Source organism: Gopherus flavomarginatus, chromosome 6 (genome assembly GCF_025201925.1).
Source record: "Gopherus flavomarginatus isolate rGopFla2 chromosome 6, rGopFla2.mat.asm, whole genome shotgun sequence".
Taxonomy (NCBI): domain Eukaryota; kingdom Metazoa; phylum Chordata; order Testudines; family Testudinidae; genus Gopherus; species Gopherus flavomarginatus.
The window spans coordinates 245,921-261,343 of NC_066622.1; the positions used below are offsets into that span (position 1 = coordinate 245,921).

The following is a 15,423-nucleotide window of genomic DNA, read 5'->3' on the forward strand; positions in this document are numbered from 1 at the left end:
CCAGTGCCAGAGGAGCACTTCTCCTGCTAAATAAACCATGTAACCCCAAGGCCAGGGGTTGCTGTTGCTTGTGCAAGTTAATCACAGGGTAGAAAAGGCTGTTGCTTGTGCAAGTTACACAGCTGAAAAAATACTCTCATATACCACAGCCAGCAGGTAGTTCAATATGGGAATAGTGTTGATGGAGGTGACACCATGATTCTTATTCCTGTTCACAACCTCCAGACAGAGCTGGAGCATCATCATAATGACAATCTCCACCTACCAGCAAAACCAGGGTGAAGATGAGGCAGCTTTCAGATGACAAAATCCTCTTAGCCAGAGATAGTCAAACTGTTCTCCATGGAGCCCTGGTGGGCCCCAGATGACATGCTGGTGGCCAGCAAATGGCTGGCAAGGCACATGATGCTGGCACCTGGTCCTTGTGTCAAGGCTGTTCATCACAAACTGGAGTCTAAAGATTTCTGGAGGCATCTTTAAAAGAGAAGGAAGAAGGGAAACAAGATCTACCTTCAGAGACTGGAGCCAGAAATGGTATAGGAATGTCCATGAGAGAAGAGAATCAGGTAGCTGGACAGTATGTCTAGGGGATCAGGTGAAGGAAGGAGCCATAAGAATGTGGCTAGGCAATACGAGCAGGTGAGAGGAGGCCTAGCCCACAGGGAAACAAGTGCAGCGGAGCAGGGCTGCTGGGAAGCACAATCAAGGGAGCAGGCAGAAAGGAACCAGGGAGTATGGCAGCAAACACAGGAGGATAGCAAGGGAGCAGGCATCTGGGACACATGAGCAGGGGAGGGAGAAGAACTGAATGGACATGGGAGGTGGAGCAAAGAGCAAAGCAGAATGTCTGAGTAACCTCTTATCATGGCAAGGACTGTTACAATTACATTGCTTCTGTCCCATGTCAGCAGCTCCCTTACCCTTGGGAGTCGAGTAAGATCCTCTGTGAAGTGGCCATGGGAACTCCTGTCAGCCGTAGCTCCAGCGCCAGTCGAAGGGCTCACAGGGCAGGAGGTGCACTTGCACGTTATCCGTGAACAGATAACTCTGTTCAGCATTTAGCAATGTCTTGCCAAGAGGCCTTATACTTAGATCAGGGACTGTAGCATGATGGCTCCCCCTTGTCGGTAGGGTTGCCTCATGGACATCTCCCCTCTATTTCCCCTTCTTCTGGGTTACTTTAGGAATTGTCACAGTCTCCAGTGACCTTTTAAGGTCAATCTTTTGATTTCCCCAGCTCTCCTCAGGCTGCTAACAGAGTTTGTCACAAGAACAGCACTCAAAAGTCCAAAGCAAGCAAGAGTTTTTCAGTTCATCTTCCTTCTTTAACTCCCACTCCTAGGCTTGTCTGGCTAGGGCTCTGGAAGAGCCACACTCGCTCCTCACAGTTACTCTTTCTACCAGATTCACAGTCTCCTGAGCTTCCCCAGTTTATCACCAGGCTTCCTGCCTCTGTCAGTCTCATTTCAGCTACTCACTCAGTTGCACTCCTCCCTGCAGCTTCCTGCTGCTGTTTATATCGGAATCCCAGATTCACCTCAGATGTGGCTCATCTTATAATCAGGGCATTTGATCTTTGATTAGCAGCAGGTAAGTATGCCCAGTGGTCTGTGATGGGATGTTAGATGGGTGGGATCTGAGTTACTACACAGAATTCTTTCCTGAGTGCTGGCTGGTAAGTCTTGCCCACATACTCAGGGTTTAGCTGTTCGCCATATTTGGGGTTGGGAAGGAATTTTCCTCCAGGGCAGATTGGCAGAGGCTCTGGAGGTTTTTCACCTTCCTCTGCAGCATGGGGCACAGGTCACTTGCTGGAGGATTCTCTGCAGCTTGAGGTCTTCAAACCACAATTTGAGGACTTCAGTAACTTAGACATAGGTTAGGGGTTTGTTATAGAAGTGAGTGGGTGAGATTCCGTGGCCTGCATTGTGCAGGAGGTCAGACTAGATGATCATAATGGTCCCTTCTGACCTTAAAGTCTATGACTCTATGAAAGCCATCCTGTTACAGGGATCAAATAGAACATAGGGTGTAGCCAATCCGGAGCCACCAGACAAGTTAAGAAAGCTTGCCTGCTTCATCTAAGGGGAGTGCTGGGTGGACCTAAGTTGGAAGATTTGCTCCACAGGCCTAACCCAGGGTCTTGGTCCTGGTCCTAACAGCCGGTGCACCTTCACTTAAATGGTGCGACCACCCAGTAAGTTTTGGGTTGAAATTTAAGGGGCCAGTTGGCCAATTCTTTAAGTTTAACTTTAATTTACTATTAGACTAGTAAAAACTCATGGCATGAGACACCTTGCTCTGAGTGAGCTGTCACAGATACCCTATATCAAACCCCTTGTTACTGACACACAGGCAAGGCTAAAGTGAGGCTGGTCATGGGGAAACAATTTGAAGAGCTAGCTGGTATGCTGCTCCACCTTCAGTTGAAAGCATCTAGCCTCATTTTGCCAGAGCAGTGCGAAGAGTTGACATGCTGTCTGAGTCGTCATTGAGTCTACGTGGCAGGTACCCTCAGTGATTAAAAACTCCTTTCACCTCTAGCTCACTAGAAAACTCCACCTTTTCCTCCTGGGCGAGGACCTGGCCAGTGTGATCCATGCACTGGTCTGTGGTTCCCTGTATCTGAAGTTGAAAAAGAAAGCAATGCATAGATTCTAGGTGACACAAACACCGCTTTCTGTCTTCTCCTTGCCATCATCCCTCTGTTCTGATCCCACTAAGGGCCTCTGGATTGTTTCCATTGTCAGTTTAAGGCTTTGGTTCTGATCCAAGGCCATTAATGACTCAGTTCCCCAGCTATATTAGAACCCACATCTCCATCTATGAACTGCCAAGGAAGTGGGACCTTGGTTGTTAAATGGGATTTAGAATGGACTGTGTTGTTCAGATGGCACCCTCTCTGCCCTACTATGGCCCTAAGTTCATCCCAATGCCAGAGGGCAAGGGACTCCCTGGTATCAGGTATTGAGTTTCAGCGGGCCTGACCCGTTTAGTGTACTCCAACTCAATTATGTCATAATCTGTATCTAATAGGTATCGTTTTAGTATCTTTGGAAAACCAATATCACACTGATGATTAATATTCTTGCATGGCGTGTGTGTGCCAAACGCCCAAAGAACTGTATAAATGGGAAGGAGATATGGGACTAAAATGAGTTTGAACCAAACCAATTAGAGGAGTGAATAAACAGGATTTTTTTCAAGCAAAGGAAAGGCTGACATCTCCATCCAAGTGCAATCACAGTCAAGTTGCCAGTCATTGGCGTATTGGAGGCTACAGAGACAGATCAATTTGCATTGTAGAAACCACCAGCATAGAAGAAACCAAGGTGGAACTGTCTCCGACTCACTCCTTGGCACCTTTCCTCACAGCAGGGTCACTGAAATTTGAGAAGGATACATTTAAAACATTCACTGGGCTATAAAAGAGAGGGACAAAAAAAGCCAAGTGATCTTTCACCTAAGAAGACAAGGAACCAAGCACTTTGGATCTTATGGGAGAGCCTGACCAAGGGGGTTGTCAGCCATCTGGCTGGAAGGAGTTTGGGAAGAATCTTACCTTGAACCAAGACTGTGGCTTTATTAAGGCTTAGTCACTAGAAAGTGTTTTTCACTTTTATTTGTTTGTAATCATCTGACTTTATCCCTTATACTTGAACTCAAAACCTTTCTCTTTCTTTAATGAGCTCGTTTTACTTTTATTCTAAATCAATCCAGTGCTGAGCTTGCCTTGAAGTGATTGTGACATTCTATACCTTGGAGGAGTGTCCTGTAACCCCCATATTCCTCATTTTTATATAATCGTGATCTTCCCTTACAAGGCAGCTTTATATGTATCAGGACGGGTTATGATCTGCTGAAAGTAATTTCTCTATCCACATATGTATATCATTAATGCATATGAAGTTATAAGAATTGTGTTGTATGCTTGTCACTAAAACATGCTGTAAGTTGGGTAATCAGCCAGATGCTAACTCCCCAGAGCAAGGAAAGTAACCAACACCCGTGCAAGTGTCAAACAACCATCAACAGCCATTGTCCGCAGCTACAATTCAGTGACTCACCTGCATAAGGCCACACCAGAGGAATTGCTCAACCTTGCCTGGAGACTCAGCAATGCTCCCCAGACAAGCCTGGACTTGTTCCCCAAGCACATGGGACTGAGGGTATAAAACAGAGCACAGCAGGCCCATGCTTGGCCTTTCCCCTTGACCCACCTACACCGCAAGCAACAAGGACACTCTGAAGACTCTAATTGAGGGGATTGGCCCAGATTTCAAGGATGAAATCTGTGTACTGTGAACTGCAGTATCCAGTGGAGTGAGAAAAACTGCTTAATCTAAATGTTCCCCAGTCTAATAGGGTTGAGAGTTTAGACTGCGTGCTTATATTTTATTTTATTTTGGTAACTAACTCTGACTTTTTGCCTATCACTTATAGTCACTTAAAATCTATCTTTTGTAGCCAATAAACTTGTTTTACTGTTTATCTTTACCAGTGAGTTTGCCTGAAATGAATGGTAAATGAGCCCAGATTTTACAAGGGCTGGTGTATGTCCGCTTTCCATTGATGAAGTGGTGAACCAATTAATAAATTTGAACTGCTCATCTTGAGCAGTGCAAAATGGTATATTCCTGAGGTACAGTGTTGGGAGCTGGGGGTATTTGTCTCTGGTGCCTTTCTCTGTGCAATCTAGCTGGGTGTGGGGTCCCACATGCTGTTGTGCTGAGTGATATGAGGGCCTGGAGGGGCTTGCTGCTTGTCACTAGCAAGGCATTGTGAGAGACAGCCCAGGCTGGAGAGGGTTCAGGAAGGCACAGTGTTCCCACAGTCCCAGGCTGCACCCCGGGGATCCCGTCACATTGATTATTAACTCCAGTTAAAGCAACAAGCTGCTGTGCTTTTGTCTCTTTAAAGGAGCAACAGACCTTGTTAGTCCTCTGAATGTTCCAGGAGAGGGCTGGACACATCAGGGCAGATGGTTTTGGGGAAATTCAGGATTGCGGTATGTCGGTGGGCTACTAGTAACCAAGACTGGTGGAGACCAGAGTGTGGCAGTAGTGTAACAAACAGGTTGCTGGAGTCAGAGATGCTGGACCAGGGTTGCTCTACACACAGACAATTAGTGCATCCTTGTGTACTGGCTGAGAGCACCGAAACAAGTGGCTACAGCAGCAGCGCATTTGGGGACACTCAGGGTTACAGGACAAGTGGTAATAAAACTTTCCATTGGTCTAGAATGAACCCCAAAATGTCACAATGGCATAACTGGCAGGATTTACACACAGCTTGCTATTTTGACTGAAATGTTATACTTACACTTGCAAAACAGTTTTAAGTGATTCTCAAGTGATAAGACTGGGAACCGTCAAAGAAAGGTTACAGTTTTATTATTTTCTGTTTGTTTATTTTGGGCCAGGGAACTAGAATAAAGGAAGTTGAAAATGAGTGACAGTGAAACAATCGCTAAGCTAGAGTTGGCTATATTGGAAAGGAGCGAAAAAACCTGAAAAAGAGAGACTGAGTATGCAGCATGAGAACTTCAGAAATGGGAAGCAGAATAACAAGCGAGATCGTGAATACTAAAAATGGGAAAAGGATAGAAGCCAAAGAATAAGAAAAAGCACATAGGCGGGACCTGAAAGCAGAAGCAGTTGCCCGCCAACAAGCCATAGAGCTGAAAGACAAAGAAGCCCTGGAAAAGGAGAAGAGAGGTTGTATAAGTTGGACATGATGGAAAGGCATGGACAAATTCCACAGCCCTCAGGTGTACTCTCTTTCCCCAAGGAACACCCAGCTGGGACAAGTTGTGTCCTGCATACAAAGGAATCATACTGTATTGAAGAATCCTTGACCACTTTTGAAAGGCTACTTGAGATGCATAAAGATCCAGAGGACAAGTCCCAATTTCATTAGTAGGCTCTGGGGGAAAGCTTTAAATGTGTTTAATGAAATGGAACTTGAACAAGCATTGAAATATGGTTAATTTAAAAAGGCTGTATTGCAAAGGTTCCAGATTACTCCTGAAGTGTATACAACAAAATTTAGAAACCTCAAAATGAATGATAAGATGAGTCATAGAGAATGTGTGTATAAATTGTGTGAATTGATGAAAAAATGGGTCAAGGGGAATAGGACAGAGAGTTATGAACAGTTGCTTGATCTTTTTGCACAGGAGCAATTCCTGCAGCATGTTCTGAAAATGTCAAACAAGCTATTTGGGATAAATACCTGGACTCTGTCCAAAAAGCAACAGATCTGACTGATTCCTCTGCACAAGCCAGTGCATCCAGTGAGTGCAAACCACAGAGGGAAGGGCAGAAGCCCAGTGTTAAGTGGAGGGCCCCATTTTGTCCAGAGGAAGAGAGAGGGTGGTGGTGAACCCGGAATTTACCTCCCCAGAATTCATCTCCTCCTAGAAATCATCATCACAGACCCCTTACTTAGCAGAATGGTCCAAGAACATGCTACCAGTGTAATTCCACTCAGCACATGAGAAATAATTGCCTTAAACTAACGAATCTAATCCCTAACCCATATTAATGCATTTGCCTTTAGCCAAGGAGTCTAGAGGCCCCTGATTAAATTTGTGAGGTCTGACCCAGATTTGGTAGACATGGTATTTATTAAATTTGAGATTACATAATATGGCATGACAGTGGGAATCAGATTTCTTTGGTCAGGGAAAGCACGGTCAGAGGGAGTGACATTTTGGTGTTGGGAAGATCTTAAATTCCTATACGTCTGTCTATAGTGCATTTGGATGGAAAGGCGCAGAAGTTATCTTAAGAGTTGGGATGTTGGATTGCATTACTATAGAAATGCTGGTGGGGACTGATGACTTAACCATGACTCAGGCTGTTCATATTGTAACCCATAGTAAAAAGTAATATTGTTCTGTAATCCCAGATCAGAATGGTGAAAACACAGACACTACTGTGGTGGGAGAAGAATATACTTCCACCTCTGCTTCAGCAGAGAAAGCAGTGTGCATTCAAGTGTTGGAAGGATTGATTCATACTCCTGACTCAGCCCTCGTCCAGACTAACCCGCGGCATCGGCGGGTTAAAATCGATTGCTCGGGGATCGATATATCACGTCTAGTCTGGACGCGGTGTATCGATCCCCGAGCGCGCTTACATCGATTCCGGAACTCCATCAATCCGAACAGAGTTCCGGAATCGACACGGAGAGCCGCGGACATCGATGCAGCGCCGTCCAGACTGGTGAGTACCTCAATTTTAGAAATTCGACTTCAGCTACGTTATTCACGTAGCTGAAGTTGCGTATCTAAAATCGATTTTAATTCCTAGTCTGGACGTGGCCTCAGAGTGGTAGCAGTGTTAGTCTGTATCAGCAAAAAGAACAAGGAGTACTTGTAGCATCTTAGGCCTAGTCTACGCTATGGGGTTAAGTCATATTTAGCCACGTTAGGTCCATTTAAAGATGAATGCGTCCACACAACCAACCCCCTTCCGTCGACCTAAGGGGCTCTTAAAATTAACTTCTGTACTCCTCTGTGGCGAGGGGAGTAGTGCTAAAATCGACTTTGCTGGTTCGAATTTGGGGTAGTGAGGATGCAAATCAATGATATTGGTCTCCAGGAGCTATCCCAGAGTGCTCCATTGTGACCGCTCTGGACAGCACTTTGAATTCCGATGCACTAGCCAGGTACACAGGAAAAGCCCTGGGAACTTTTGAATTTCATTTCCTGTTTGGTCAGCATAGCGAACTCTGCAGCACAGGTGACCATGCAGTCCCCCTAGAATTGTAGAGCATAGAATGTTTCTATGCTCCCCCTGTCATCTCCATCCCTGAGGTTATTGCAGATTAGAAGGTGAAAAAAACGCATTTGCAATGACATGTTTTCCGAGCTCACGCAGTCCTACTGCACTGATAGGGCACAGCTTAATGCATGGAGGCATTCAGTGGCAGAGGCCAGGAAAGAATTAAGTGAGCATGAAGTGCAGAGGCAGGATGCAATGTTGAGGCTCATGGGGGAGCAAATGGACATGATGAAGCATCTGTTGGAGTGGCAGGAAAGCCAACAAGAGCACAGACCCCCGATGCATCCGCTGTATAACCACCTACCCTCCTCCCCATGTTCCATAGCCTCCTCACCCAGATACCCAAGAACGCCGAGGGGAAGGCTCCGGGCACCCAGCCACTCCACTTCAGAGGATGGCCCAAGCAACAGAAGGCAGTAATTCAAACAGTTTGATTTTTAGTGTGGCTACAGTAAGCAATGTGGCCTTGTCCTTCCCGCCTCCCCCACCCCACCCAGGCTACCTTGTCCGTTATCTCTCTTTTTTTTTTTTAATTAATAGAGAAAGAATGCATGGTTTCAAAACAATAGTTACTTTATTTCGAAGGGGGGGAGTGTTTGGCTTACAGGGAATTAAAATCAACAAAGGGTGGGTTCGCATCAAGGAGAAACACACATAGCTGTCACACCAAAGCCTGGCCAGTCATGAAACTGGTTTTCAAAGCCTCTCTGATGCACAGCGTGCCTTGCTGTGCTCTTCTAATCTCCATGGTGTCTGGCTGCTCAAAATCGGACGCCAGGTGATTTGCCTCAACCTCCCGCCCCGCCATAAACGTCTCCCCCTTACTCTCACATATATTATGGAGAACACAGCAAGCAGCTCGCCGCTGGGGAGCAGAAGAGCAGAGTTGCAGGGGAAGTGATGGAGCCGTACACCATGCCCTGGAGATTGCTAGGAGCCAGGCAGGGAAGATGTTCCCAGAACCCCCAGCTAAGCTACATGTCCGACGAGGACGGTTACCAGTCCTACTGCGCCATCTGCTGCCAATAGCACCCAGGAGGACCAGTACAGATTCCCCGAGCTCAGCGCTTGGGAGCAGGAGAGAAGAGTTGCAGCGGAAGTGGTGGATGACGATGGTTAGCAATCCTACTGCACCGTCTGCTGCGACGGCAAGGAGCTGCTGCTATGTAGCAATGCCAGCTTTTGCAGGTGCTTCTGTGTTTAATGCTTGGAGGTCCGGGTAGGGCAAGGTGCCAAGGCAAAAGAGCAAGAGCCCTGGAGCTGTTACATGTGTCAACCACAGAAGTGCTATGGGGTGTTACAGCGCTGACCAGACTGGAATGTACAGCTGCAAGACTTCTTCACCAGCGACAAAGGACAGGGATATGATCCACCTAAAATCTAAAAAGGCCTGCACATTTCCCAGACACTACACTTGGTAACAGAACATCAATGATTGCATTGGCTACTTGGATTGCAACTGTCCCCGCAGTAGACTTGCCCACAACAGCAGCGGTGACGGTGAGCTGAGAGGGCTCCATGCTTGCCGTGATATGGTGTCTACACTGGTAACCCAGGAAAAAAGGCGCAAAACAATTGTTTGCCATTGCTTTCACAGAGGGAGGTGCAACTGACGATATGTACCCCAAACCACCCGCGACAATGTTTTTCAACCTAACCCAGAATGTCAATGGGCAGAGGAGACTGCGGGAACTGTGGGATAGCTACCCATAGTGCACCACTCCGCAAGTCCATGCTAGCCATGGTAGTGAGGACATACTCCGCCGACTTAATGTGCTTAGTGTGGACATATGCAATCGACTATAAAATCAATTTCTAAAAATCGACTTCTATAAAATCAACCTAATTTCGTAGTGTAGACATACCCTTAGAGACTAACAAATTTATTTGGGCATAAGCTTTCATGGGCTAAAACCCATTTCATAGCTGCATGCAGTGGAAAATACAGTAGGAAGATATATATATACACAGAGAACATGATAAAATGGGAGTTGCCATATCAACTCTAACAAGACTAATCGATTAAGGTGGGTTAGTCTCTAAGTTGCCACAAGTACTCCTCATACTCCAATGTAGCAGAAGAAAACATGCTCTCAGAGCTAACAGGAGGAGTTAAGCCCACTTACTGAAGAAGCTATCCCTATTGTCAGCTGGCAGTATTTTGCAGATGAACAAAGGACAAATCTCCCTCTAGGTTCTATAAGGGGACAGGTCCTACAGGGGATCCCAGTGAAGGGCAATGTGGAAAGGACGAAAGTCCTGGGAAACCTTACAAGCAACTAGTTGTGCCTGCCCAGCACTGTGGGGATTTAATGTTGCCAGCCCACAACTGCACTTTTGCTGGTTACTTGGAGGCACTGAGAACCTACAATAGGTTAAAGAAGAATTTTTACTGGCCAGGAATATAGACTGATGTGGGAGACTTTTGTAGATCTTGTGAAGAAAGACCTGCAGGATCCCAAAAAGTCCTACACCCCTTGCCTGTGATGTAGGAATCATTTTATGGGGTAGAAATGGACACTGTGGGCCTTGTGCCACATCTTACCCAAAGGGCAAAAAATATGTCCAGGTGTTAGTGGATTTTGCCAAAGTAGTTGCTGTAACTAACATAGAGACTGACTCTGTGGCAAAAGCCCTTTTCACTATTTTCAGCAAAGTGAGTTTCCCTGAAGAGATTTGATCAGATTGAGTCAAATTTCATGTCCCAGCTATTCAGTGAATTATGAAAGTTGTGTGGAGTGAAACAACTAAATGCCACCCCATATCATCCAGAGACAAATGGTTGGGTGGAAAGGTTCCATAGGGCACTGAAATCAACGTTGGGAATGTACGCAAACAAGAGAGCCAGTGATTGGGATGAAATGTCATCCTGTTTGCTTATAGGGTGGTTCCCCTGGAACCCAAAGTGTTTGCCTCATTTGACCTATACAAAGGGAAAGTGAGAGGACCCCCAGATCTCATCAGGGACACCTGGGAAGTGGACACTGAGACAGAGGGAGAACTGGTAACTGAATATGTGCAGAGATTCAGGAAGTAGTTAAAAGACATGATGGGGATGGTTGAAACTAACCTCAGTGACAGCCAATACAAACAAAAGGTGTGGTATGATGAACATATTTGAAAATACTCTTTTGAAATAAGGGACTTGGTGTTAGTGCTAAGCACTGTGAAAAAATACAAAATGCAAAACTCATGGGAGGGACCTTTTGAAGTGATAGAAGAGGTGAATGAAGGTATGTGTCATGTTAAAAGACCTCCCAGTAAAACAGCTGGTTCACATAAATAGGTTTAAAAGCCTATCACAGCAGGGAAGCTGTGGTAACATGATTTGTTGTGTGGAAGGAGAAAATGAGGCATCCACCTCATTGACTTAATGGTTGAATTCCAAAATGACTCATCACTTGACTGTATTGAAATAAGCAGTCAGTTTGGGAAGATACAAGGCAAGAGAAGAAGCCATCTTGGCATCCATCACTGGACAGATACAAGGGGCCAGATGAGTATTTCAACCAAGAGGGTTGAAGACTCTGGGAACTGACTATAAATGAAAAACCTGCTTTGGCAAAGATTTTTACCTGGGAACACAATGAAAACAAGCACCTTGTATAGCTGTGGAAGAACCTGACTGAGAGAAAGTCAGCCATGGCTGGAAAGAAAAAAAATGATAAGAAATCTAACTTGAACCCAGCTGTACCTTGATGAATTAAGTCTGACCCACTAGAAAGTGTATATTACTTTTATTTGCATGTAACTATTTTTCTTTTTCCTTTGTATTTGAATTCACTTAAAACCTGTCTCTTTTGTTAATAAACTTATTTTTATTTTTGATCTAAACCAACTCCAGTTTTTTTTTAATTGAAGTGATTGTTAACTCCAGTTAAGGCAACAAGCTACTGTGCTTTTCTCTCTTCAAAGGAGCAACAGACTTTAGTCCAGCAGAAGGCTGGACATTTCAGAGCAGATGGTGTGGGGAAAATTCAGATCTGGGGTGTGTGTTGGGGTCAGTTGGTGAGTAGTAATCTAGGCTAATGGAGACCAACATGTGGCTCTGGTGTAACAAGCAGGCTGCTGAACTGCTCAACAAGACACTGCATGCTTAGATGCTGTCTGGGAGTATGCAGGCCAGGAGCTGCAGCAGCAGAGCATTTTAAGGCATTCAGGGTTACAGGACAAGCAGTGACACAACCTCTCACTGGTCTGCGTTGCTCCCCAAAAGGTGACCTCTACAGTGACAATGTTCTCTGATTTCGCTGCAGGATTGTGTGCATCACCGGTGGAAGCTGGGCTGAGAGAGCTGGGCACGTTGCAGTGGAAGTACCTGGAGGAGGGCATGGAGTTTCTGGGCACATATTTGCCTATCAGGTAACATCTCAATTCAAACCCCTATCATATTGCTTCTATAAGACTGCGGCTGCACTGCTATTCTCTGTTCACAGATTCTCTTGGAGAGAGGGAGTTGTGTAGGTCATAGAATCAAAAAAATGTAGGGGTGGAAGGGACCTCAAGAAGTCATCAAGTCAGGTGCCCTGTGCTGTGGCAGGACCAAGTACACCTAGACCATCCCTAACAGGTTTCGGAGTAGCAGCCATGTTAGTCTGTATCCGCAAAAAGAACTGGAGTCCTTGTCGCACCTTAGAGACTAACAAATTTATTTCAGCATAAGCTTTCGTGGGCTACAGCCCACTTCTTTGGTTGCATAGAATGGAACACACAGACAGAAGATATTTATACATACAGAGAACATGAAAAGGTGGAAGTATGCATACCAACAGGAAGAGTCTAATCAATTGAGATGAGCTACCATCAGCAGGAGGAAAAAAACCTTTGAAGTGATAATTGAGATGACCCATAGAAGATGTAAGTAGAACTTAACATAGGGAAATAGATTCAATTAGTGTAATGACTCAACCATTCCTAATGGGTGTTAGTCAAACTTGTTTTTAAAAGCTTCCACAACCTTCCCTGGAAGCCTATAGAGCTTAATAACTAACCTAAATTGCCTTTGCTGCAGATTAAGCCCATTACTACTTGTCATACCTCAGTGGACCTGGAGAACAATTGATTGCTGTCCTCTTTATAATGGCCCTTAACATATTGGAAGACTGTTATCAATTTATCGCTCAGTCTTCTTTTCTAAAGACTAAACATGCCCAGTTTTGGTTTTTTTTAACTTTTCCGAACAGGTCAGGTTTTCTAAGCCTTTTATCATTATTGTTGTTCTCCTCTGGACTCTTTCCAATTTGTCCACGTCTTTTTTTTAAATAGAGCAGGACAGTTACCTCTTGTGTCTTACATGCAACACTCCTATTAATACACCCTAGAATTGCATTAGCCTTTTTTGCAGCTGCATCACATTATTGACTCATATTGAGTTTGCAGGCCACTATAGCCCCCAGTTCCTTTTCAGCAGTACTACCACCTAGACAGTTTCCCCATTTTGTAACTGCCTTTGATCTTTTAGCTTTCTAAGTGAAGTCCTTTATTGAATTTCATCTTGTTGAATTCAGACCAACTCTCCAATTTGTCAGTCATTTTGAATTTTAAACTTGTCCTACAAAGTGCTTGCTATCCCTCCCAGCTTTGTCATCTGCAAATTGTAAAAGCATCCTTTCCATCCATTAGCTAAGTCATTAATGAAAATATTGAATAGTACCAGACCCAGGACTGACCCCTGCAGGACCCCACTAGATATGCCCTCCCAATTTGACAGCAGATCACTGATAACTACTGTTGGAGTGTGGTCTTTCAACCAGTTGTGCACCCACCTTATAGTAATGTCATCTAGACCACACTTCCCTAGTTTGCTTATGAGAATACCATGCACACTGGAAAAAATAACCCCAACTATACATACAATATGATGGGGGCTAATTTAGCTGCAACGAGTCAGGAAAAAGATCTTGGCGTCATCATGGATAGTTCTCTGAAAATGTCCACGCAGTGTGCAGAGGCGGTCAAAAAAGCAAACAGGATGTTAGGAATCATTAAAAAGGGGATAGAGAATAAGACTGAGAATATATTATTGCCATTATATAAATCCATGGTACGCCCACATCTCGAATACTGTGTACAGATGTGGTCTCCTCACCTCAAAAAAGATATTCTAGCACTAGAAAAGATTCAGAAAAGGGCTGCTAAAATGATTAGGGGTTTGGAGAGGGTCCCATACGAGGAAAGATTAAAGAGGCTAGGCCTCTTCAGCTTGCAAAAGAGGAGACTAAGGGAGGATATGACAGATGTATATAAAATCATGAGTGATGTGGAGAAAGTGGAAAAGGAAAAGTTATTTACTTATTCCCATAACACAAGAACTAGGGGTCACCAAATGAAATTAATAAGTAGCAGGTTTAAAACAAATAAAAGGAAGTTCTTGTTCACACAGCGCACAGTCAACTTGTGGAACTCCTTACCTGAGGAGGTTGTGAAGGCTAGGACTATAACAATGTTTAAAAGGGAACTGGATAAATTCATGGTGGCTAAGTCCATAAATGGCTATTAGCCAGGAATGGTAAAGAATGGTGTCCCTAGCCTCTGTTCATCAGAGGATGGAGATGGATGGTAGGAGAGAGATCACTTGATCATTGCCTGTTAGCTTCACTCCCTCTGGGGCACCTGGCATTGGCCACTGTCGGTAGACAGATACTGAGCTAGATGGACCTTTGGTCTGACCCGATTCGGCCGTTCTTATGTTCAGAACTGTGTCAAAAGCCTGACTAAAATCAAGGTATATCACATCTACTGCTTCCCCCCTAGTCAATAGATCAGTAACCCTGTCAAAGAAGAAAATTAAATTGGTGTGGCATGATTTGCTCTTGACACATTCATGTTGACCATTCCTTATAACCCTATTATCCTCCAGATGCTTACAGATTGGATTGTTGAATAATTTGCTACAGTATCTTTCCAGGTATTGAAGTTAGGCTGACTGGTCTTTAATTCCTTGGGTCCTCCTTGTTCCCATTTTTGAAGATAAGTACTATGTTTGCCTTTCTCCAATCTTCTGAGACCTCGTCCTTCCTCTAGGCGTTCTCAAAGATAATTGCTAGTGGCTCAGAGATTGTTTAAGCCAGTTCCTTAAGTACCCTATGATGAATTTCATCAGGCCCTGCTGACTTGAATACATCTAACCACCTCTGGGCCACTGGCAGCATCATTGACTCCACCCTGTGGGTGATTGAGGCCAGTGTGGGACCTGCTACTGGCACCAGGAAGTCATCACAGCACTATCAGGATCACAGTGCCTTCCACCCGGATAACTTTGCAGCGGCCAGGGACCTACTATCACTCCCAGTACCACCATCCCCAATGTGGCAACCGCTGGCCCTGATGAGCATGACAAGCAGAAGGGAGCATGTGGCTCTGAGCTCTTACCTGGTACCAGGGCAAACAGTACCAGACAGAGACAAACTGGCCCTTCTATCATCTATGAGGTCATCCCCAATATGGTACTGGTTCCTGGACTCGTAGCACCGACCAGCGGAAGTGAGGGGTACTGATCCCCCATGAGTATCTCAGGAGGACTCTTCAGAGTCAGAGGTGGAACCCCACTCCCATCCTGAGCACTGCTGCCAGTACTCATCCTATATCCCTTCAGAACCTGGTGTAGGTCACCCCACTGGCACCTGGCAGGAGG

General features: G+C 45.0%; 1 protein-coding gene across 13 annotated transcripts in view; it reads left to right on the forward strand.

Moving 5' to 3' along the window:
• The window catches only part of PLXNB1 (plexin B1), a 244,001-nt gene that overhangs the window by 172,327 nt on the left and 56,251 nt on the right, over positions 1-15,423 (forward strand). For all 13 annotated transcript variants that reach the window (XM_050959798.1, XM_050959796.1, XM_050959797.1 and 10 more), the window contains one exon: positions 12,047-12,152. In XM_050959798.1, the coding sequence (XP_050815755.1) occupies positions 12,047-12,152 (106 nt within the window). The remainder of the gene's footprint in view (positions 1-12,046; positions 12,153-15,423) is intronic.